Source organism: Pyrgilauda ruficollis, unplaced genomic scaffold, assembly GCF_017590135.1.
Source record: "Pyrgilauda ruficollis isolate IOZ18807 unplaced genomic scaffold, ASM1759013v1 scaffold21, whole genome shotgun sequence".
Taxonomy (NCBI): domain Eukaryota; kingdom Metazoa; phylum Chordata; class Aves; order Passeriformes; family Passeridae; genus Pyrgilauda; species Pyrgilauda ruficollis.
This window is the reverse complement of record NW_024520318.1, coordinates 9,550,258-9,570,941: the sequence shown is the minus strand read 5'-3', so window position 1 is coordinate 9,570,941 and position 20,684 is coordinate 9,550,258. Positions and strand designations below refer to the sequence as shown.

The 20,684-nt window shown below is 63.3% G+C and overlaps 1 protein-coding gene across 8 annotated transcripts in view; it reads left to right on the top strand.

Moving 5' to 3' along the window:
* The window catches only part of TNK2 (tyrosine kinase non receptor 2), a 21,129-nt gene extending 445 nt beyond the window's left edge, over nt 1-20,684 (top strand). Inside the window, exons 1-17 of one of the 8 annotated variants that reach the window (XM_041467676.1) lie at nt 7-503; nt 5,808-6,099; nt 9,630-9,807; nt 9,953-10,023; nt 11,176-11,388; nt 11,480-11,632; nt 11,832-12,109; nt 12,185-12,311; nt 12,403-12,549; nt 12,900-12,994; nt 15,755-15,949; nt 17,370-17,461; nt 17,978-18,022; nt 18,236-19,551; nt 19,971-20,066; nt 20,156-20,283; nt 20,390-20,684. In XM_041467676.1, coding sequence (XP_041323610.1) covers nt 5,923-6,099; nt 9,630-9,807; nt 9,953-10,023; nt 11,176-11,388; nt 11,480-11,632; nt 11,832-12,109; nt 12,185-12,311; nt 12,403-12,549; nt 12,900-12,994; nt 15,755-15,949; nt 17,370-17,461; nt 17,978-18,022; nt 18,236-19,551; nt 19,971-20,066; nt 20,156-20,283; nt 20,390-20,396 — 3,318 coding nt within the window. In that variant the 5' untranslated portion in view covers nt 7-503; nt 5,808-5,922 and the 3' untranslated portion in view covers nt 20,397-20,684. Of the gene's footprint in view, nt 1-6; nt 504-5,807; nt 6,100-7,353; nt 8,588-9,626; nt 9,808-9,952; nt 10,024-11,175; nt 11,389-11,479; nt 11,633-11,831; nt 12,110-12,184; nt 12,312-12,402; nt 12,550-12,899; nt 12,995-15,754; nt 15,950-17,369; nt 17,462-17,977; nt 18,023-18,235; nt 19,552-19,970; nt 20,067-20,155; nt 20,284-20,389 lie in introns of those variants that run through there. The other 7 variants (XM_041467678.1, XM_041467679.1, XM_041467677.1 and 4 more) reach the window with 7 other exon arrangements.

Here is a 20,684-nt window from a genome sequence, read left to right as displayed (position 1 = left end):
GGGGCGCGGTGCGGGGCGTGCAGGAGCACGGCCCCAAGGTCCGGCAGGAGCAGGGCCTGGCCCGGCGGGCGCAGCAGGAGCGCGGCGGGGGGCGGCGGGACGCGGCGAGCCCCCCGGCCCGTGCCCGCTGGTGGGTGCGGAGGGGCCGGCAGGAGGAGGGAGAGGCCCGGGGCGGAGTGCAGGAGGAGGGCGAACTCTACCCGGGGGAGCAGGAGCACCCCGGCGGCAACCCCGGCACGCGGACCCCGGCACACCGCCTGAGCCGCAGGAGGTCCGCCCGGGTGTGAGGCCGCACCCCGTGCCCGGTGCCCGCTGCCCCGGGGGTGATCCCAGCCGCGTCCCGGACGTCCCCGGCGTCGATCGTCGCACCCCGCCCCGGCAGGTGTGCGGGCTCGTCTCGCCTGGCATGCCGGCTGTCTGGAGTGCCGCCGTGCCCGTCCTCGCCCTCCGGTGACGCTGCAGACTCGGCGCAGGATGCGGTGGCAGTGGCGGTGAGCGCAGAGGTAAGGAACGAGGCGCGACCCCATGGCTGGGGGTGTGCGAGGGGCAGGGGGGTTCAGGGCTTGGCACGGTGCTGCTGCCCGGTTGACAGCTGAGTGTGCCGGTGTGTTGGCACCGTGCCCCGCACTGCTGCGAGCTGCGGTGCTTCCCTCGTGCCCAAGCACTGCGGGACTGCTCAGTCGCGGCCGGCAGCAGGCCCACCTCCTGCTCCAGCTGCCAGGGCACAGCAGGGTCTGCTGTGAGTGGGTGCCTGGTGCCCTTGAACTCTCCTAAACCACAGCGGAAGCTGGGGGAAGGTTTTTTTTTTTTTCCCGGAGAAAAGGCAGCTTTGCTCTTCCTCTTCCCTGGGCTCGTGGGAGCTGTGGCACTGAACAGAGGATCCTTGTCCTCCGGGGCCAGCGCCGCGCCTCGGGTGTTGTACTGCGGCCGAAACCCCGGGCAGCAGTGAGGTGCAGGGAACCTCTGACCTCTGGCCCAGCATGCAGCATCGTGGCTGTGTCCAGCCGTGTTGTGGCAGTTTTTCTCTGAACAGTCCAGGACCGTTTGGAACTCTTGGTCTTTGTTGGTTTTGCTTTTTTAAATAAAAGTTTTAAGTTAAACTTGGTAAGGTGGTGCTGACAGTCCAGACAAGGATCCCACCATGCCAGGCAAGTCCTGCTCAGCTTCTCACAGTATGATTAGATCCCTTACCCACTCTGAAGCAGCAGCTGGGAAGGAGGTTTGGAGGTGGCCAGAGGAGCCCAGGCAGGGACAGTGTCTCTGTCAGCAGTGCTGGGGCTTGGCTGTCTGGGCAGGACAGGCTGGGGCAGAGCCTGGCGCTGGCACTTCCCCACGCCCTCACCTCCCTGGGGCCGCTTGGTGCAGCGGGTACACCGGGATGTCCCAGTGCTGCTGGGCTCCAGCACCGGCTCAACACCTTGCAAAGGGTGTCCCTCTTACCAGGTACTGTGTGTTCTGGAGGTTGTGCATTCTCCCCTCTTACTCAGCTGTTCATTGAGCTGGCTCAGGGAAAAGCTTTCAACAAAATTTTTGGGCTATGGGCTTTGCAAAAGTCTCCTAGGAACAGGGCCTGCCTTGTGAAGTGTCTTTGAGCGCAGGCACCCCTTTAGGGAGAGGGTCCAGGACAGACCCTGGGTGCTGCACTCCCATGCTCAGCTGCAGCCCTGCTCCCACGGCCAGCCCTGAGCCCACAGGTGCCCGCAGGGAGTGGGGGGGTAGAAGCAGCTTCCGCATCCCCCGTCGGGCCGCGCCGAGGCCTGGGGGTGCAGGGTGGGAGCTGTGCAACCTGTTACCAGCCCCTGGAGCTACCAGAGCCTCCTTAGCCAGGTATTTGTTAGTGCAGGGTGGGGTGTAGTGGGTATGGCTGGGGGGGCTGGCAATGCCTTCCTCCTCAGGCAGCTGCCAGCCTGCTGTCCCACTGTGACTCAGCCTCCCCGGGGCAAGAGGGCCCTCATAAGCAGAGGAGCAGCCCCCACAGGACCATGAACTACTGTGAGTTAGTAATCGAGCCCCATCCTAACTGCAGGCTAGACTTGACACCATGCCTTAGTTTCCACCCAAGAAGTCCCATCCTGCCCATGGAGCCACCTGGGTTTTGCCTTCAGTTGTGTCCATGGGGGATGATAGCTGTCAGGGGCAGAGCATCCTGGGGAGCATTGCCCACTTGCATGGGTTTTGGGGGACAGGAGGAGGTTCTGCTTCATGCAGACTGTGCCAGGATAGGAAGACTTAGGAGAAAGTCTTGTTCCATCCCTTTGCTGAGCAGCCCTGGGGGAGGGCCACTACTCCCACTGCAGCCTGGCTAATTACGGAGCTGTCAGTTAGTGCTAATGACTGGCAAATACTGAATGGTCTGGCTAGGATGCTGTGATGCTGGGGAAGTGCAGGGATTGAGCCTTCATCCCCCCCTTCCGGCTCTAGGGGTCCCAGCTCACTGCTCCCAGCCCAAAGGGGAGATGCTGCTGTGTGGATGTGGCTTTGTGTCAATCTGGCCTGAGACCTGACAAACTCGTTTTGTGCCAGCTGCAGCCTGGCCCAAGGACACATCCTGTACTGGGGTGGAGATGGGGGTACTGCTGGCAGCACCCCAGGGGTGGAGGAGCAGGTTGGAGCAGGGCTGGGGGTGTGTCCTGGTGCCCCCCTTCCCTGGCAGGACTGGGGGCAAAGCTCTCCTGGGGGGGCAGGTCCACAGAGGCTCTTCCAACTGGCTTGGCAGAGCAGGTCATCACTCTGGATGCAGAGACACTTCCCATACCTTAGCCCCCAAGAAGTCTGGAGTGTGTGGGGTAGACAGATGGGGGTGCCAGGCAGGGATGCCCATTCTGAGTTCTCCCACTTTGCCCCAGGGGGATCCTGTGACCAGTGTCACCTGAGCCCTGACGTTTTGCCACCTCGCACACTGCCCAGTTCACTGCGACACGGGCTGGCACTGCTAAGGGATCCCCACAGTGCTGTCCCTGTGGCCCAGGTGAGATCACTGTGGGAGGCTGGCAGGCACAAACCAGCCTTGCATCGGGGCAGGGTGACAGGATCCCTACAGTGGCAGTGACACCAGGGCTCAGTGATGCCAAGCCTGCTGCCCTCTCCACCTCCCCAGCAATGAGGGTGCCAGGGACTATTGCTTTGTGTGTTTGTCCCCCAAAACACTGCACTGTGACCCTGCCTTGGTGGGAGAGCTTGGGGCTGAGGTGAGGATCAGTTATGGGTCAGTAATTGCTGCCCATGCCGGCGACTGGGAGGTGCAAGACAAGCTAAGCCCGCCCCAGCTCGACCTGCGGAGCGGATTTAGCAGAGGAAAGAGGCTTAGGGAGGGGATTGGGGCTGTGCTGGGATGGGGGGGCCCCCACGTGCCTGTGCCTTTCCTTCCCACACATCCACTGCTGCAGGCAGGGGCTCAGAGCAGGGGATGCTCTGTGCTGGGGGACAGGGTCAGGCCATGGGGCCAGGCTCTGGGAGCCCAGAGATGGCAGCGAGGAGGAACCTGGCATCCCGGCCTCCCCGGCCACCCCTGCCACAGGGGTCACCGGCCCTCCTTGCTGGCCCCCCGAGACCTCCTGCTTGCTCCATCCAGCCAACCAAGCAGCATCAGGTGCCAGCGCCGAGGGAGGTAAAGCACCCACTGGTATGGGGGTACGTGGGGTGGCACAGTCCAGTGAGGGGCTGGGGGCAGTCCCCAGGGAGCTGGGTGGCAGCAGCATCCCACAGATGGGCAGGATGCAGGCAGCAGCCCTGCCTCTGGTGGGAGCGGGGTGTGTTTGTACGCGTGGATGTGTGTGTGTCTGCACACCTGCGCTGTGGCAGCCCGGCTGGGGAGTGTGTCACCACAATTTGGGGCCGCCCTCGAGGCCCTGCCAGGGCTGAACAAGCCAGCCCGGGGTGACGGTGCGGCTGCCCTGCTGCCGCCGCAGTCAGTGAGATCACTTCCAGGCGACACAGCTGCCAGGAAGGTGGCAGGAAGGTGGCAGGCGGGCACCATTTGTGAGCACGGTGATGTGATGGAGGTGAGTGGGAGACCCTATCCTCTTCTGGGAGCTTGTTTTGGGCACCCAGCACTTTCTGGGGCTCTCGGTGTGGGGTGGTGGGCATAGGGGATGCTGTGGCACTGATCCCAGGAATGTGGGGCCAAGTGTGGTGTCCCATAGGGCTGAGGAACGCCAGTGTCCCCACAGAGGGGAGAGACACCTTGTGTTCAGTGTTACTGTCACACCCTGGACGGTAGAAGACAGTGCACCCCATCCAGCGGTTTTCATTGTGGTGGGACCCCCCTCAGGGTGGGAATTGCAGGGAGGTGAGTCCAGGCTGGCAGGGCACAATGCCGTTTGTCCCCTTGTACAATACCTAATAATTTTGTCAGTTAAGCCTGGGCAGACGAGGACCCGACGTTTCTGCGGGGGGTGTGACCTAAATCCGTGCCCGAGGCTGTGGGGACATGGGCTGTCCCTACTCATCCCCACAGCATCGCCATCCCTGGGCAGGCTGGTGAGGGTTTTGGGGTAGCACAGGGCGGCTGGGTCCGGAGGGAAGGTGGCATAGCACGTGCATCAGTCACCGTGCCGTGGCGTGCCAGCGCGGTGACGCCGGCGGGCCGTGCGCGGGGGCGGCTCGCTGCTCCCACGCCGCAGGCCCGGCCCGCCTCGGCTCCGCGGCTGAGCTCACCTCCGTGGTATGGCAGGAGGAGTCGCCAAGGGGCTGTTCCCGCCCGGCCCCCCGGGACTGGGGCTGTTTGTTTCTCTGGAGCAGAGAGAGGGGAAGAGGGAGCAGGACACGCTCTTGCCCCCCTGCCTTGGCGCTTTGACAGCCTGGTGTCACTCCTGTTGCTACACCGGGTCTGCAAGGCTCTGTGGGGAACAGTGATGGGTCGTGGGGGTGCTTCTGGGGGTTCATCATACCCTGTGGCGTTGGCATGAGGAGCAAATGGCTCCCTGGGGACTCTGCTGTGCCCCAAAACATAGGCAGGTCACAGGGGTATTTGAGGGGGCTGCAGCCCCACCCCTCCCACCCCCCTGTTTCGACCTGCTTGTGGCTCTGCTCCGGAGGCTGCGAGAGGGACTGTGGCTGGGCAGCGTGGGGGTACAGGCCAGTCCCGATGTGCAGGTGGGGGGTTCCCCATCCAGGGAGGTGTTTTCCTGCTGGGAGCTGTGCCAGCTGCGGCAGTGCCTGGCAGAGGTCTAGGAGACCCCCAGCCCCCGTCCGAGGGGGTGGGGGGAGAGGATTGATCCTGGCGTGGCCTTCGGACCCCCATCCAAGCGGCATCCCCCGGGGCCTGGCTGCCGTGCCAGCCCTGCCGTGCTTGCGCCAGCGCTGCCGGTCGCTGCGGAGCAGCCATCTTCCCGGTGCATCCCATCCCCCTCTGCCTGCGCAGGGAAGCGGGCGGGATGCTGGGGATACTGCCAGCGCCAGAGCCCCCCCCCCCCATCCCTCTGCAGGTGCTTCCCTACCCATCCTGCCTGCTGTAGAGCCCCGGCTGCTTGACGATGGTCCCCCCTCATCCTCCTCCTCCGCCTGGCTGCCTGGTGCACCGTGCCGGGGTGCGGGGAGAAGGGGGCTGCGAGCGCGGCGCTGGCGGCGATGCCACCACCTCTCCACTCAGGAGCCGGAGCAGGGACAGAAGGTGGGCGGCTGGGCTACCGCGCCGGGAGGAAGACAGTGGTGTCAGGCTGGGACTGGGGTGAGGGCAAGCGCTCAAGGGGCTGCCCCCTTCTCTTTTCCCTTTTCGCCTGCATCCCTCCATCCATCCTCCACCCCCCCAGCCCCCACCATTGCCGTCGCGGTCACCTTCACCCTCTCGCTGTTTTCCGGAACTGCAGCAACTTTCTGCCATGTGATCCCAAACCCGGCTCCAGCCCTCGCCGCCCCCAAGCAGACGCGGGCGTCTCCGCAGAGCCCCCCACTCGCCGCTGCGCCGCAGCCGCCGCCTCAGCCATGGGCGAGAGATGCGACTACCAGCGCTTGAGCAGCGCCGAGGAGGAGGAGGAAATGCACGGCCCGCTGCCCCACAGCTTCTCGGACAGCACCGGGCAGCGGGCCCTGCGGCTGGGCAGCAGGCGGCCCACGCCACCCCCCCGGCAGGACATCGCCCCGGGCATGCCGTGCCGGCGGGTCAGTGGGGGGGAATCGCTAGAGGGGAGCAGCGGGGGCACCTGGCTGAGCTTGATGGCCTCAGGATGGGCATGGGCTGGCAGCTGACATGGAGCACAGGGGGTCCCTGCATGGCATCTCCCCTCTGGAATGTGCTGTACCCCTCAGCATCCGGGGCAGCATGACACGCCCCCCCCCCCCCCCCTTCCCTGGCTGTGCTCGCATCCTGACCCACGGGAGGGGGGCTGCCTGCTGCTTCTTGCTGGGGAAACTGAGGCATGGGGGAATGGTGCAAGGCAGCTGAGCCTGGCACAGCTCATGGAGGGGGGGCACAGTGCCCAGCACAGGATGCCTGCCCCCAGCTGCAGCTCTGCAACCAGACGGTGGCCCTGCAGGCTGCCATCCCCACAGTGGAGTGTCCTTGGGAGATGTCAGGCTTTGCATGGATGTGGGGAATATGTAGGGCAGGGGTCTTGAGGTGTAGGACAGGTATTGTGGTGTCATTCGGGATGACATGGGGGGGAGGGAAGGCAGAAAGGTGAGCGGACTAACCCCCTACGTGCCAGCTCGGACGGGTGCGTGCGCTGCCAGGCAAGCGCGGAGGCGACGAACATGCCATAGCGGGGGTGGGCACGGTGGGCGCGCAGGGGGCAGGCGGCTCCAGGTGCGCGTCGGGCGGAGGCGGCAGCAGGACGGCGCCGGCGGCGGCGCGGTGTTTGCGCACGTGCGGCCGGGCAGGGCGGCAGCCGGGGCTGCGCGGAGGGGACGTGCGTGGGGGGCGGCTGCGGTTGTGCAGGTGGCGGGAGGCACGCGGGGGGATTGCTCCTGTGTGGTCCTGGGCTGCACGTGAGCGTCCTCACCACGCACCGTGCATGAGCCTGGGTGCACGTAGGGTGCATCCCTGGCGCTGCAGGGATGGGCGTGCGTGGCAAGGGGCGTGCGGGGCACCGAGGGCCGAGCAGCACCTGGGCAGCGGGTCTAGGGGGTTTGTGATGTCCCCACCTCAGGATGGGAGTTTGCTGGCAGGATGCTTTGCCCCACTCAGAGTCGAGATTGCAGGATCACTCCCTGTGCGTGAGGGTCTATTGCAAAGAGGGAAATTGAGGCACGGAACCTCTGCTGGCATGGAGGGCAAAGCTGGGTTCCCCATTCCCTTTTGGAAACCTGTAGTCCCGATGTGAGCACTGAACCGGGCAGCCTCACCTGGGATTTGAGGGTGCAGGAGGCAGTGCACTCGGTGCCAGTCCCGGTGGGTGCCATTTCTGTGTGATGAGGGTGATGCTCTGTCAAGGCAGGACACCCCCACCCCCGGTGTCCCCTGAGCTGGGACGGGGGAAGCTGGCGCGTGGCAGAGGTTGGTGCCGAGGGCACTGTGCCCAGTTGTCCCCAGTCAATGGGCTTGTTGTGCCCGGTGCTTCTACTGCTGGGTGCCAGCTGGGATCCCAGTAGCAGTGGAAGCCCCAGTGGAGACTCCTCTTGGGGATGCGCTTAATTCCCTCTCAGCTGCCCCCGTGGCACAGCAATGGCCACGGTTTGGGGGACCAGGCAGGCGGGGGCTGTGGCAAGAGGTTGCTGTGGGTCCTTCCTCTCTCACGCTGCGGCTGCCGGCATGGCCAGCTGTTCTCCCGAGGGAGCCCGCGGGCAGACAGCACTGCTGGGGTTGGGTGCCAGCCCCACCAGGGAAGGGGAGCGAGCCCCAGGGTGCTGGTGCGCCCCACGGCAGAGCCCCGTGGGGGCTGGCAGCTGGGCAGCGGATATGTTTGCCGAGCCAGAAACTCCCCCCGCAGTGCCCATCGCCCTGGCATCATGCCTGTGGCCTCGGTTGGGGAGCAGAGAGCCGGATGTCTCTTCTGCCTCCCTCCCTCCCTGCTTCCTAGGGGGGAAACTGAGGCCTGGGAGCGTTTCCCAAGGCCGGGGCGAGTTTCCATGGCAATGGGAGCGGGGGTCCGGGCTCCCAGCTGCCGGCAGCCGCCGAACAAGGGAGAAAGCGGGACATTGATGGGAGCCCGGCCCCTTGGGCGCGCGTCCCAGCCCGGCTGAAAATAACCCTCCTGGGCAGCGCTGCGGGCAGGCGGCCGGCACCGAGCCCCGCTGCCAGCGAGGGGTCCCCAGGAAGCGGCTCCAGCCAGGGGAGTGACCCCCAGCCCTGCCTGCCGCCACCCCCCGCCCCGGCCCCGTTGCGTTGGGGAAGGGGAGGGCCGGCCGGCCAGAGGATCGAGAGCCGGATGGAAGGAGGGGCAGAGCCACAGCTCGCGTCCGGCCGACGGACAGCCCGAACCCCCTGCCCGCTCCAGGGGGGTCTGTGGGGCGGTCGAGCCCAGGGGACATCTCTGTAGCGCAAATGAAGGGACAGCGGGTGCCCCGGCTGCAGTGAGCGGGCTCCGCCGTGGGACGCCGGCACCGGGGAAGGGACATCAGCGGTGCCAGGGGCTGGCAGCCAGGCAGGATGCGACGCTTCCAGGCTTTGCACCGATCCTTCCCCTTCCTCACCCGCTTCCGCCTCTACCGAGTAAGTGCCGACCCTCGCCCCGTGCAGACCCTGCGCTGGCCGTCAGCCGGCTCCGTCCCCTGCGGGCAGGGGACCGCAGCTCCCTTCGCCCCGTGTGGCCCTGCATGCCCCCATGCGCCCCCGTGCCCAGCTGCTCGCCGCGCCCGCCGTATTTTTAGCCCAGTGCCGAGGATTGTAATTGCGGTGACGCGGCCGAGGGAGCCGAGCACAGCGGGTGAAGACGCCAGGGGCCATGTCGTCTCCCAGGGTAGAGGAGAGGATGGAGGGGGCTGCCGCGCTGTGGAGCTGGGATGGCGGGTCCCAACCTCCCACCCGCTCTCAGCAGGAGGAGGCAGAGCCGTATTTCTTTGCGGAGCGGTGGTGGTTAAAGTGGGGAAGAGCCAGGACAACAGGCAGGGATGGGGAGTCGGGGGGGAGGATGGAGCTCCAGCCCCTTCCCCTCTGTCCTGGCGCGGCTGGGGGCTGATGCCAGCAGCACTGGGGTGTCCTGTACCTCAGTGCTGGAGCAACAGGACCCTCCAGAGGCCCTGATGTTCCTGTCTACCCTCTCCCTGTGCCTGCCCAGTGAGGTGCCACCACCCACAGCAGACGAGACCCACTGTGAATCTGTACTACTACTCAGCCAAGTGTGCAGGCATGCCAGGGTGGCTGTCCCTGCTGGGTACAGCTGAGCCCTTCCAGCTGAGCAGAGAGAATTGGGCAGGCACATCTGTTCTGAGCTTCTGCCTCCTTCTGTGTCCTTGGCACTCCTGACCAGGGGATAGCCTGTGCTGGAATGGAGGGGTGGGCTGGGCTGCTGTTTCTGTGGGTAGGACAGGGCAGACTGGGGCACCCTTCCTATCTCTGGGCGTCCTGCTGATTGGGGTGCCTCTCCTGGCCTCCCCCAAAGAGGTGGTGACAGGCTCAGGAGATGACTCCACTAGTATCCCTCACAGCAGCACCCCAGCCTTGGTTCTGAGCTCCTCTGGGTGACTCCTCAGTGGGGATAGGGCAGAGGGGAACGGAGCAGGGTTGCCCCTAACCCGATATTGTGTCCCAGCAGAGGCTGAGCTGTAGCATGCAGGCGGAGGAGGGCACGGACTGGCTGCTGGAGCTGCTCACCGAGCTGCAGCTGCAGCAGTACTTCCTGCGCATCCGAGACGAGCTCAACGTCACACGCCTCTCCCACTTCGAGTACGTCAAAAATGAGGATCTGGAGAAGATTGGCATGGGACGCCCCGGTGTGTACATCCTCCTCAAACCTCTCCCCTTACCCCTGCCTGGATGTGCAGCATCTTTTGGGAAGCCCACAGGAGCATATGGGGCTAGAGGGGACCCCTACCTCTTACTGACTCGTGACAGTCACTGTGTCCCTGTGTCCTGCAGGCCAGCGGCGGCTGTGGGAGGCAGTGAAGCGGAGGAAAGCCATGTGCAAGCGGAAATCCTGGATGAGCAAGGTAGGGATGGGAGAGGGACAGGTGTGGCAGAGAAACTGAGGCAGACAGGAAGATCTGGATCCCTCCCTGTACCCTTTCAGGGTGCCTGGCTCCCCCACGGCCCTGGAGGCTGCCAGGGAAATGGGCAGAAGCCCCTGCCATCCATGCCCCGCCTGTGGTGTGACCCTGCTACCCCAGCACTTGGAAAATTCATTCCCCTCATGTTATTTGCCTCTTTGTCAGGAAACCTGTTTGCAGCAAGTGAGCCAGAGAGCCTTGCTGCAGACAGCTCTGTGGGCAGCAGTGGTGCCCAGGACACTGCCCACCCTGCTGCCTCACAGCGAGGGGGCAAAGCCTTGTACCTGCAGGCTGGGACACACTGTCACAGGGGACCTTGAGATGCTCACATATGCCCTGATACCATCCCATCCAAAGCTGGCACCCTATGGCACCTGGCACCCCAGAAGCTCAGAGTTTGGCAGAGCCCAGTTTGCCATCTGGGCTCTGGGCCATGGCCTCTCCCATGCGTGACTTGTCTGTGCTGGGACATGATGAGGATGGGCTTTTAATAGAAGGCTACTTCTATTAAAGAACAAATAGCAGAAATGCCACCTCCCACCCCAGACACATGCTGGGCCCAGCCCCCGCGCACCCTGCACCAAGACTGGGATGGACCCTGTTCCATGGGGCACATCATCCATCCCAGCTGAGGGAGATGGAAGGAGAGCCCATCCCTTCTGGGTGGTGGTAGCCAGCACGTATTGCAAAGCCCACGTCGCTGCAGGGATGTGTCACCAGGCTCAGCCCAAACTGGAGGTTTCTCTTGGCTTTGTGCCCAGGCACATTGTGTGGCCTCAGCCTGGCCAAGGAGTGCCCAGGGCTCTCTGGCTACCGGCCTGGTTTGCTGTGGCTGCTGAGAAGCTGCTGCAGAGCTGCTGCAAGAGAAACAAACGCTTCCCTCCATAGGAATCATAGCTCAGTGTGCTGGCAGCGGGAGGAATGGAGCCCTCTCCCACAACTAGCCTTCTCTGTGTTATGGGTCCATTAATTGGTCATCACTAGGTTCCAGTATGTACAGCCAAGGCGAGGGGTTGTGCCAGAACTTCTCACTTACAGACCCAAGGTCTTGGGATGTTTCCATGCCCACGTTTCTCCTTCCTCCATGTCCCACAGGTGTTCAGTGGGAAGCGCCCAGAGTCAGAGCTGCCACCCCAGCCCCAGAGTACCTTCCGCAAGCCTCCCACACCACCACCCCCTGAAGCTGGGGGCCAACACTCCCTCACCTGCCTCGTGCGGGAGCGGGACCTCTCAATCTTTGAGAAGCTGGGTGACGGCTCCTTTGGCGTCGTGCGTCGCGGCGAGTGGTGCACACCTGCTGGCAAGACGGTGAGGGGCTGCTCTGGGTGGGTGGGGAGCCAGGGGGTGGGACCACGCACAGGGGAAGACGCTTTGGAACTCATCCCTACTTTGGCCATAGCTGAATGTGGCAGTGAAGTGCCTCAAGACAGATGTGCTGAGCCAGCCGGAGGCACTGGACGACTTCATCCGGGAGGTGAATGCCATGCACTCCCTGGACCACAGGAACCTCATCCGCCTGTATGGCGTGGTGCTCTCCCACCCCATGAAGATGGTGAGTGGGGGGGATGGGGCTCACCCCAATGACACGCCCATGGGGAGGAGGTCCCACATGATGGCATGAGCCAAGCCAGGCTGGATCTGTACACCAAGCCCTCTGCTGGCATCCCCAGTGGGGCATAAGAAGGCTGGAAACCAGCCCAGCCAGGGTGGCCTTGGACTGACCTGCTTGATGTCCTCCTCCCATGGCCCAGGTGACAGAGCTGGCCCCACTGGGCTCCCTCCTGGACCGCCTGCGGAAGAACCAGGGCCATTTCCTCATCTCCACCCTGTGCCAGTATGCCATCCAGGTGGCCAAGGGCATGGCCTACCTGGAGTCCAAGCGCTTCATCCACCGCGACCTGGCTGCCCGCAACATCCTGCTGGCCTCCAATGAGCTCGTCAAGATTGGGGACTTCGGTCTGATGCGGGCACTGCCCAAAAATGATGATCACTATGTGATGCAGGAGCATCGCAAGGTCCCCTTTGCCTGGTGAGCCTTGGGGAGGGGGCGACCTGGATGTGCAGCACCCATGGCCTTCTGATGCTCATGTCCTTCCCCCTGTAGGTGTGCTCCTGAGAGCCTGAAGACACGCACCTTCTCCCATGCCAGTGACACCTGGATGTTCGGAGTGACCCTCTGGGAGATGTTCACCTATGGTCAGGAGCCCTGGATTGGCCTCAATGGCAGCCAGGTAGGTGTACAGCAGGGACCTGCCTCCTCACCTCACCCTGCTGCTGCTGAGGGGGATCTGGGACACCCTGACAGCACACCCTGTCCAACAGATCCTGCACAAGATAGACAAGGAGGGTGAGCGGCTGCCACGGCCTGAGGACTGTCCCCAGGACATCTACAACGTCATGTTGCAGTGCTGGGCACACAAGCCCGAGGACCGACCCACCTTCGTGGCCTTGCGAGACTTCTTGGTGGAGGTGCGTGAGCAGGGAGGGGGACAGGAGCCCCAACATCCTATCCTGCCAGCTCTGCTCAAGCATGGATAGAGCTAAGAATATTGCCGAGGTGGGAGGTGACATGGGGAGCTCAGGCCAGGCAGCCCTGCAGGCTGGGAGGTGGAGGGTGGTGACATGGTCACAGCAGGAAGCACCTGGTTTCTGCCTTGCCATCACACACCCAGGGATGTGACAGCTGAGGAGGGGCTGGTGGTGATGCTGTCTCTTGTCCATTTTTGGGGACTCCCTGCCCTCCTTGGGGCTGGGCCTGGCCTCAGAAGAGGATGGACATGAGGGGCTGCATCTCCTATCCTCACCCACTTCTCCCCCAGGCTCAGCCCACCGACATGAGAGCGCTGCAGGACTTTGAGGAACCGGACAAGCTGCACATCCAGATGAATGACATCATCACGGTCATTGAGGGCAGGTACTGCATTGGAGGGTGGCAGGTGTTGTAGAGAGGGATGCACTGTCTGCCAGCCTGCACTGGGATAAGGAATGGGGAGACTGAGCACTGGCAGAACTGTGGGAAGCAGCGAGGGGAAGGGGTGGCTCTGTCCCCAGCACACCTGGCTGTGTACCCCACGGGTGGGCAGAGCTGGTTTTTTGTGGTCCTCCAAGGCAGCACAGCATCGTGGGGCCACCCGGTGTGGGGGGCACAGCCCTGCCCACACTGCCCACAGTTCTGCCCGTGCCATCCCTGCTGACTCACCCCACTGTGCCCGTGGGTTTGCCCAGGGAAACTGCACACCCCAGGGCCACTCCCTGCCGATAGTGGTGGGGACGTGTCAGGAACGTGCCGCCAGCACCCGGAGATGTGCTGCTGTCATCGGGCTGGGAGAGACAGCGTGCGACTTGGTACCATGCTGGCAGAACCCGCTGTGCCATGGGCTCCTTGGTCCCTGCTGGCTATGCCAGGGCCTCCACCACCCCAGGGACCTGGGACTGGAGTAGGGAGGGGACCCTTTGTCCCTGCATCCCTATCCCAGGATGTGCCTGTCACCTTCCAGCTGGGGGAGAGTGGGGACCTCCCAAAGGAGTTCGGTGCGCCCGCACTAGAGCCGGCCTCCCAACCCCGAGGGGAGGAGGAGGAGGGCTCTGTCCCCATGCCTCCCTGTCCCCCGCCGCGGGCCGGCTCCCCGCGGTTAGTCACAACCCGGGGTGAATCAGGCCGGGTTTGTGTGTCTGCAGGGACCGGCTGCTCCCGGTCCGCTGCCGCGGGGATGACTCTTGCCTAGGGTCTGGCGGTTTAATTGCAGGGAGGGAAGGGGAGGGGAAGCAGCGTCGGCGGAGGGAGGGAAGGAGCGGCGGAGGGCGGTGCGGCCGTGCCAGAGCGCCTACATCGTCCCTGCCGCCGCATCGCGGCCGGGCTGCGGGTCCGCGCCCCCCGCCCCCCGCCGGCCCCAGGCGAGCCGCGGAGGGAAGGATAGAGCGGGAAGAGGGGCCGGAGGTTGCCCGTCGGTCGGGAATTGCCGGGAGTGGAGTACAGCCGGAGCGCAGCTTCCCCTGCCTCAGTTTCCCCGAGGGACGCCGGTCCTTGGTGACCCCCGGTGGGTAGGTTTTGGGGGTGCGGACTCAGGGCACACGCGGCGGGTTCAGCAGCCGAGGGCTGGCAGAAGCCCCGCCGACTGCCGGTACTCCCGGAGGGGAGCCCCCTCCCCGTGCCTCAGTTTCCCCGGCAGTAGGCACCCCCACCGCGCTGCTTGTGGGGATGCCCGGGCAGAGCTGGCGGGGGGGAGGGGGGTGGCCTCCTGCCGGGGGCTGCATCCGGCCCTGCCGAAGCCGCCCGGGGCACCGTAAACACCCCCCACCCCTTTTCAAGCCCCTGCCTGTCGTTCGGCGGGCGCCGGCTGTGCGTACGTGTGTGTGGGCAGGGGCAGGGACCTCCCTGAAAGCCCCCCGGGGACCCAGCCGCTCGTGGGAGGGGGCTGTCGCGGGGAGAAGAGCCAGGGCAGCACCGGAGCGGATTTGTGCCGGGGGTCCGAGCTCGGGTTCGGTGGGACCGAGGCTGGGAGCAGGGAGAGTGCAGGGATGGCCCGGCTGCAGCATCCTTTCGTCGGGATGTGGCAGCGAGGGGCGCAGGGAGGGCGAGTGGAGGGGGACTTCCCGGGGAGGGGAGCTGTTCCCCCGCCTCCCCCAGCCTGCCGCGGTGAGGGAGGATGCCCGGTACCGGCTGGGCTCTACCGGAGCTCTGCTGAAGGGTCCCGACGCTGAGTAAGGCGGCTGGCTGGCGGCAGCGGGAAGGTAAACAGGAAAAGGGCTGAGCTGGTGGCCGGGGGTGACTCACAGGTGACTCCAGGAAACTGTGGGGCCCATGCCAGCCTCGCCAGGCTGGCACCCACACTGCCGCTGCCCCCTGCCCACAGCACACCCTGCCCATGGGGAGTGGAGGGCCCTGACAGGCAGGGGGGTAGCTTAGGGTCGGAGCCCCCCCCCACCATTTATTTGGCACGGTGCTGGGTGTGGCACACCACTTGGGATGCCTTTCCCTGCCCCATCCCTGTTCCCCCCACCAGTCCCTCTGGGTTAGATGACCACCTCATCCCCCCAGAAGCGGCTGTGTCCTGTGCAACTTCTTGGGGACACACTGGGGACCAGTACCCCAGGGGGGCCTGGGCCACTCAGGTGGTTCCAGGAAGACTGATAGCCTAAGCCTCCTTTTGCCCATCTTCCCCTGCCCACATGAAGCCTGCACAAGGCTCACTGATAATGCAGGAAGGGAGAGCTGTGCGTTCCCCTCCCCATATGGGAGGGAGGAAGACCCCACAGTCCCCCATATGGGCTCCCCATCAGATGCCAAGCGTGTTCCCTGTGCCATCCTTTAGTACATGGGGCACAGAGGGATTGGTGACAAAGAGCTTGCTGCAGGCATCACCCCAAGGCTCCCGTGTAACTTGAGGCAGCAAGGAGGAGGAAGAGGCATATCTTTTGAGACACAAGCACAGAGCTTTGTTCCCCACTACTTGCATTCCCTGCACCTGATGGTGCAGGGACCATGAGGGGTGGGAGCCAAAGCGTATTGCTGGTGTAGGGTTGGGATCCTGGGCACCCAGGGTCCCTTCCCGGTTGTGTCACCTCATGCCTTCATGCAGTTGGAGAAGTAATCTTCCCTCCTCCCCATCACTGGGGCAGGCGCGTGTCAACCTCCCATCCCCTCATCAGTAACGAGGTCCTTTTTATTCCTTAGGGCCGAGAATTACTGGTGGCGGGGTCAGAATAAACGGACCCTAAAAGTGGGCCAATTTCCCCGAAACACGGTGACCTCGGTTGCAGGGCTCTCAGCCCACGACATCAGCCAGCCACTTAAAAACAGCTTCATCCACACAGGCCATGGAGACACCAACCCGCAGCACTGCTGGGGGTTTCCCGATAAAATTGATGAGTAAGAAACTTTTTGTCTTCTCTGCACCCTCTGCCTGCTCTCTCCCTTCCCCGCTGCCCACTGGGCTCGGGAGCAAGACGCGGCTTGGCTACTGCCCTCCTTTTCCCCGTGAAGCATCTCTTTCTGCCCCTGCTGTGTTGGGAATGGTGGCTCTGGGTAGGCTCCCTGCAGCTGGACTAACTTCCTTGTCTCTTCCTACTAATGGGCTTAGGGGGCGTGGGGGTCTGCTGTGCTTGTGGCTGTCCCAGGGGGAAGACCTTTGTGACTGTCCTGGGGCAGGGAGACATCAGTAAGCACCACCCCAGAGGTGGCCACATTACCCCAAAACACTTTTGGGGTGTCCCAGGGCTGCTAAATGTGTGCGGCTTGTAGCCTGTCCCCATGCTTCTAATAGCATGATTCTTTTTGAAAAACAAAACATGAAAAAAATCCACCAAAATGATTTTTTTCTCCACCCTGCTCTATCAGAAGATACCTGGCTGGACTGTGATGGGGGGAAGGGGGGCTGGGTGCTTGTGCTTCAGTGTCCCACATGCTCTCTGCCAGGTGGGATTGGTTGTGCAACAGTGAGCATGAGTGCCTTGGCAGGCAGCATGTGGGGGTCTCTTCCAGCACTGGGCTGGAGGGATGTGGGAGTTCAGTGTGGTGGGGGACAGGATAGGATTTAAAAAACTGGAAAGCTCCTGGTGGGTAGGGCCAGCTCCTACGTTAGGCTCAGTCCATCCCCTGGGATCACGATCCCGATGCTGTTTATCCCAGGCCTGGGACAGCTCTGCCGGTTCCCTCAGTCCCAGCCTGACCCCTCCACAGCACCCGGTGTCACGGGCTGTTCCGGCGGCCCGGAGGGCTGAACCGAGGCGCCGTGCACGCGGCTCTGGCTCGTGCCCCGGCAGGCCTCCCCGCGCCCCACTGCGTGGGCACGGGCACTGGGTACGTGCTGCCCGGGCTGCCGAGAACGCACCGAGCTCGGCACACGCCCAAGCCTTCGGGCTGTGCCGGCTCCCGCCGGCTCCCTGGCTTGCGACGGCTCGCCCGGGCCCCAGCACCCAGCGGTACCGGGGCACCCTGCCTTGGGCACAGCATCGCCCTGCTGCTGGAGGGGTGTCCCGGCCACCACGCACTGCACAAGTACCCTGCACACAGTGCCCTGCTTGCCGTCTCCTGGGCACAGCGCAGGCAGCCACAGATGCACGTGGAGCCGGAGATGGGTGGGATGGTACTGGGATGGCACTGGGATGGCACCAGGCTCTGTGCTGTAGCACTGGAAACCTCTGGGGTGTGTTGCCCCAGCACTCACAGGTACTTGCCAGGTGTGGTTGTGTGGTGGAGGAGCTGTGGGGCACCCCAAGGCACAAGCCTGGTAAGCAGGGATCCCACGTGGCCCCTGCTGACTCCCAGGCACTCTCCTCTCTCCCCACAGGCTGTACCTGGGAAATCCCTTGGACCCTCCTGATATTTTAGGTGTGGACGCAAGTGCTGCCAGACCTACACAGCTTCCAGGGAGGGCTAAAAGTGAGTAGCTTTTCTCCTTCCTCCTGCCCATCAGGCTGCGCAAAGCCTCCATCCCTGTACCCCTGCTGCCAGGATGATGGGCTGGATGCTCTCCTTTCTGTCTCTGCTGGCACTTGCTTTTTGCAGAGCAGGGGGAGCTGGGCTGATGGGGCGTGTTGTCACCTGGCCATACACCACTGCCAACAGCATGGGCAGCTGGTGGCTCTGCCTGGCTGGACTCTGCCCTGCTGCCCTTTGTCCGAGTCCCTTGTCCCCTCCTGGCCTCCCACAGCTGAGCTCCCCAGTGCAGGGGATCTCAGTGGAGCTGCCACAGGGAGGGAACTCAGATGCTGTGCGTATGCACCAATCCCCCTAAACCTACAGTTTTTCCTTGGAGGGGCTTCCCACCAGCATCCTCCCCAAGCTCCACCAGTGAAGGGGGACACAACAAAGCATGCACCCCGTTAACAAGCACCCTGGCTGCCGCTTCTGTGTTCACCCTATGCTTCCCCTTCTCTTGGGTTCTGTCTTCTGCAGGGCAGCCTCCTCCACGCCCACCTCAGCCTACCGTCCTGCTCACCAGTAAGTTTGGCTTCTTTGAGTGCTGCTTTCCCTTCTTCAAACCCTCTTTCTTTTCTCTCTTACCTGGATGGCCTGGGGCGGGTGCCCTAGTATGCCTTGGGAGCAAGGAGGGCTGAAATTACGGGGTGGTTTGGGGGCTTGGAGATGTAGACACCTTCTTGCACCCTAGGGATGGGTGCTGGGACACTCACCATCTCTCTTTGCCCCTTCTAGAGCCTTGCTATGACCCAGTTAGTGAGGAGGAGGAGGGTCTGCCAGGGGGTCTCCGGAAGCTCTGCCTGAAGAAGCCGGGCACAGGGAAGGGTCTGCGACCAGTCAAGCCATCAGCACGAGTACCGGGCACCAAGGTTGGCGAGCGGCAGCCCGGACGGCTGGCAAGCGAGGGGCCAGCAAGCAGCGAGGTGACTCTCATTGACTTTGGGGAGGAAGTTCCCCAGGGTAGCCCCTCTCCAGTGGGAGATCTGACAGCCCCGTCTTTAGCCAAGCTGGCCATGGAGGCCTTCTCTTTGCTGGACAAGACCCCACCACAGAGCCCCACACGGGCTCTACCTCGGCCTCTCCACCCCACGCCGGTGGTGGACTGGGATTCCCGGCCCTTGCCCCCACCACCTGCCTATGATGATGTGGCACAGGATGAGGACGATATTGAGGTCTGTTCTATCACCAGCCCCCCGAGCCGGCGGGGAAAGACCAACTATGGCTTTGTGGATGAGGGTGAGCGGGGACCGGCACTGGAGGACAACCTCTTCCTGCCCCCCAAGGAAACCAAACAGCCCAGCATGACACAGACCACCGAGCTCTTCGAGGAGCTGCAGCAGGAGTGCATGAAGAGGCTCAACGTTCCTTTGGGACCAGCTGCTCCAGCTGACGACAAGCCCCAGATCCCTCCCCGTGTCCCAATCCCACCCCGGCCTCTTCGCCGTAATGAACCTGGGCGCTGGTCAGGGGACCTTTCCCCAGCTTCGGGGGGCGAGGAGGACCGGCCGCCCCAGATCCCCCCACGGGACCCACTGTCCCAGCCCACTTCCCGGACACCCAGCCCCATGGCTCTGCAGGTGGGCTCCCCCCAGCAACGTGCCGCCCTCTGCTCCTGCCTCTCCACCTCACCAGGGAAGCCCATGCCCACCACACAGAGCTTTGCCCTCGACCCTAAGTACGCCACCCCCAAGGTCATCCAGGCGCAGGGCAAGGACTGCTCCAAGGGACCTTGCATCCTGCCCATCGTGAAGGATGGGCAGAAGGTCAGCAGCACCCACTACTACCTGCTGCCCGAGCGCCCTGCCTACCTGGACAAGTATGAGAAGTTTTTCAAGGAGGCTAAAAGCCCTGAGGAGGTGGCAGCTTCCCGCCAGGTCACCACAGCCACCGTCCGTCCCATGGTGCAGCAGCCATTGTCAGACTGCAAGGCCAACTTTTCCTCCAACAACAGCAACCCTGGGCCCAAGTGCCTGGTGAAAGCCTCCTGCAGCCTCCAGAAGATTGTTTATGACGGGCCAGATGTTTGCCGTCCTGCTGACAAGATCCGGCTGGTAAGTGTCATCCCCCAGCATCCATGAGAAGTGGGCTTACATGGGCAAGAGCTTTCCCCACCCTGTGCCTCAGTTTCCACAAGTTCAACGCCAGGGGATTGGCTACAAGAAAGCCCTAGATGTTCAGGGGGACATAAATGTCACTGCAATGCCAAAATGGGAATTGAAGGCCCTGGGGAGGAGGACAGTGGCTGTGCTGCTATGGTCCCCTTGGTCTCTCTAGGCTGGGAATATTGTGGCCCACCCAGGCCCAGGGGAGATTTAAGATCCCAGGGATGAGAATGATCCCAGCTCCAGACTGATAGTGCTCCCTGAAGACAGAACCAGGGATGGGAGCAGCCCCAGTGGTCTCCTGCTTCAGTCACAGGCTTCTTGCTGCCCAGGGGTAGCAGCAGACAGTGACCACAAGCTCCCCCCAGGTGCAGGACACGGTGCATGGCGTGACCACCGAGGAATGCCAGGCAGCCCTTCAGAGCCATGGCTGGAGCACCCAACGGGCTATCCAGTACCTGAAGGTACAGCACACACCTATTCCCTTGTCCCAGCTCCATCAAGAGTGGTGGCACCCCTGTCACCCCTCTGGCCATGCCCTGTCCCCTTGCAGGTGGAGCAGCTCTTCTGCCTGGGGCTGAAGTCCCGTGGTGAGTGCCAGCGGGTGCTGGAGATGTTCGACTGGAACCTGGCACAGGCCAGCTCCCACCTCCTCGATCCCTACAGCGCCACCCGCCAGAAGTAGGGACATCGATGTTTCTGGGGGGGCAATTCTCTATGCCACACTGCTCTGGGCCGACTGGCACTATCACCCCTCCTGAATTCATGTCCTGTTCTCTCCTTACAGGTGGTGACAGCGGGGACGGGGCGAGCTGTGTTGCATCCAGAGCAGGCATCTCGCCATGGGGCCAGTCCCGCCGCCTCCACCCATACAACCTGCTGCAGGACTCTGGACTGAGCCCCATTTGAGAGTGGAGACACCCCAAAAGGGACCCTGCCTAGTGCCAAGACTTTCCAGGATGCTTGTGCCCTGGCCTTGGCAATGGGCTCCATACCCTGGCCCCTTGTTGAACTGTTTTTGTAAAGAGAAATGTAATTTTAATATATATATTATGTATATATATATAAAAATGTTCTATAGA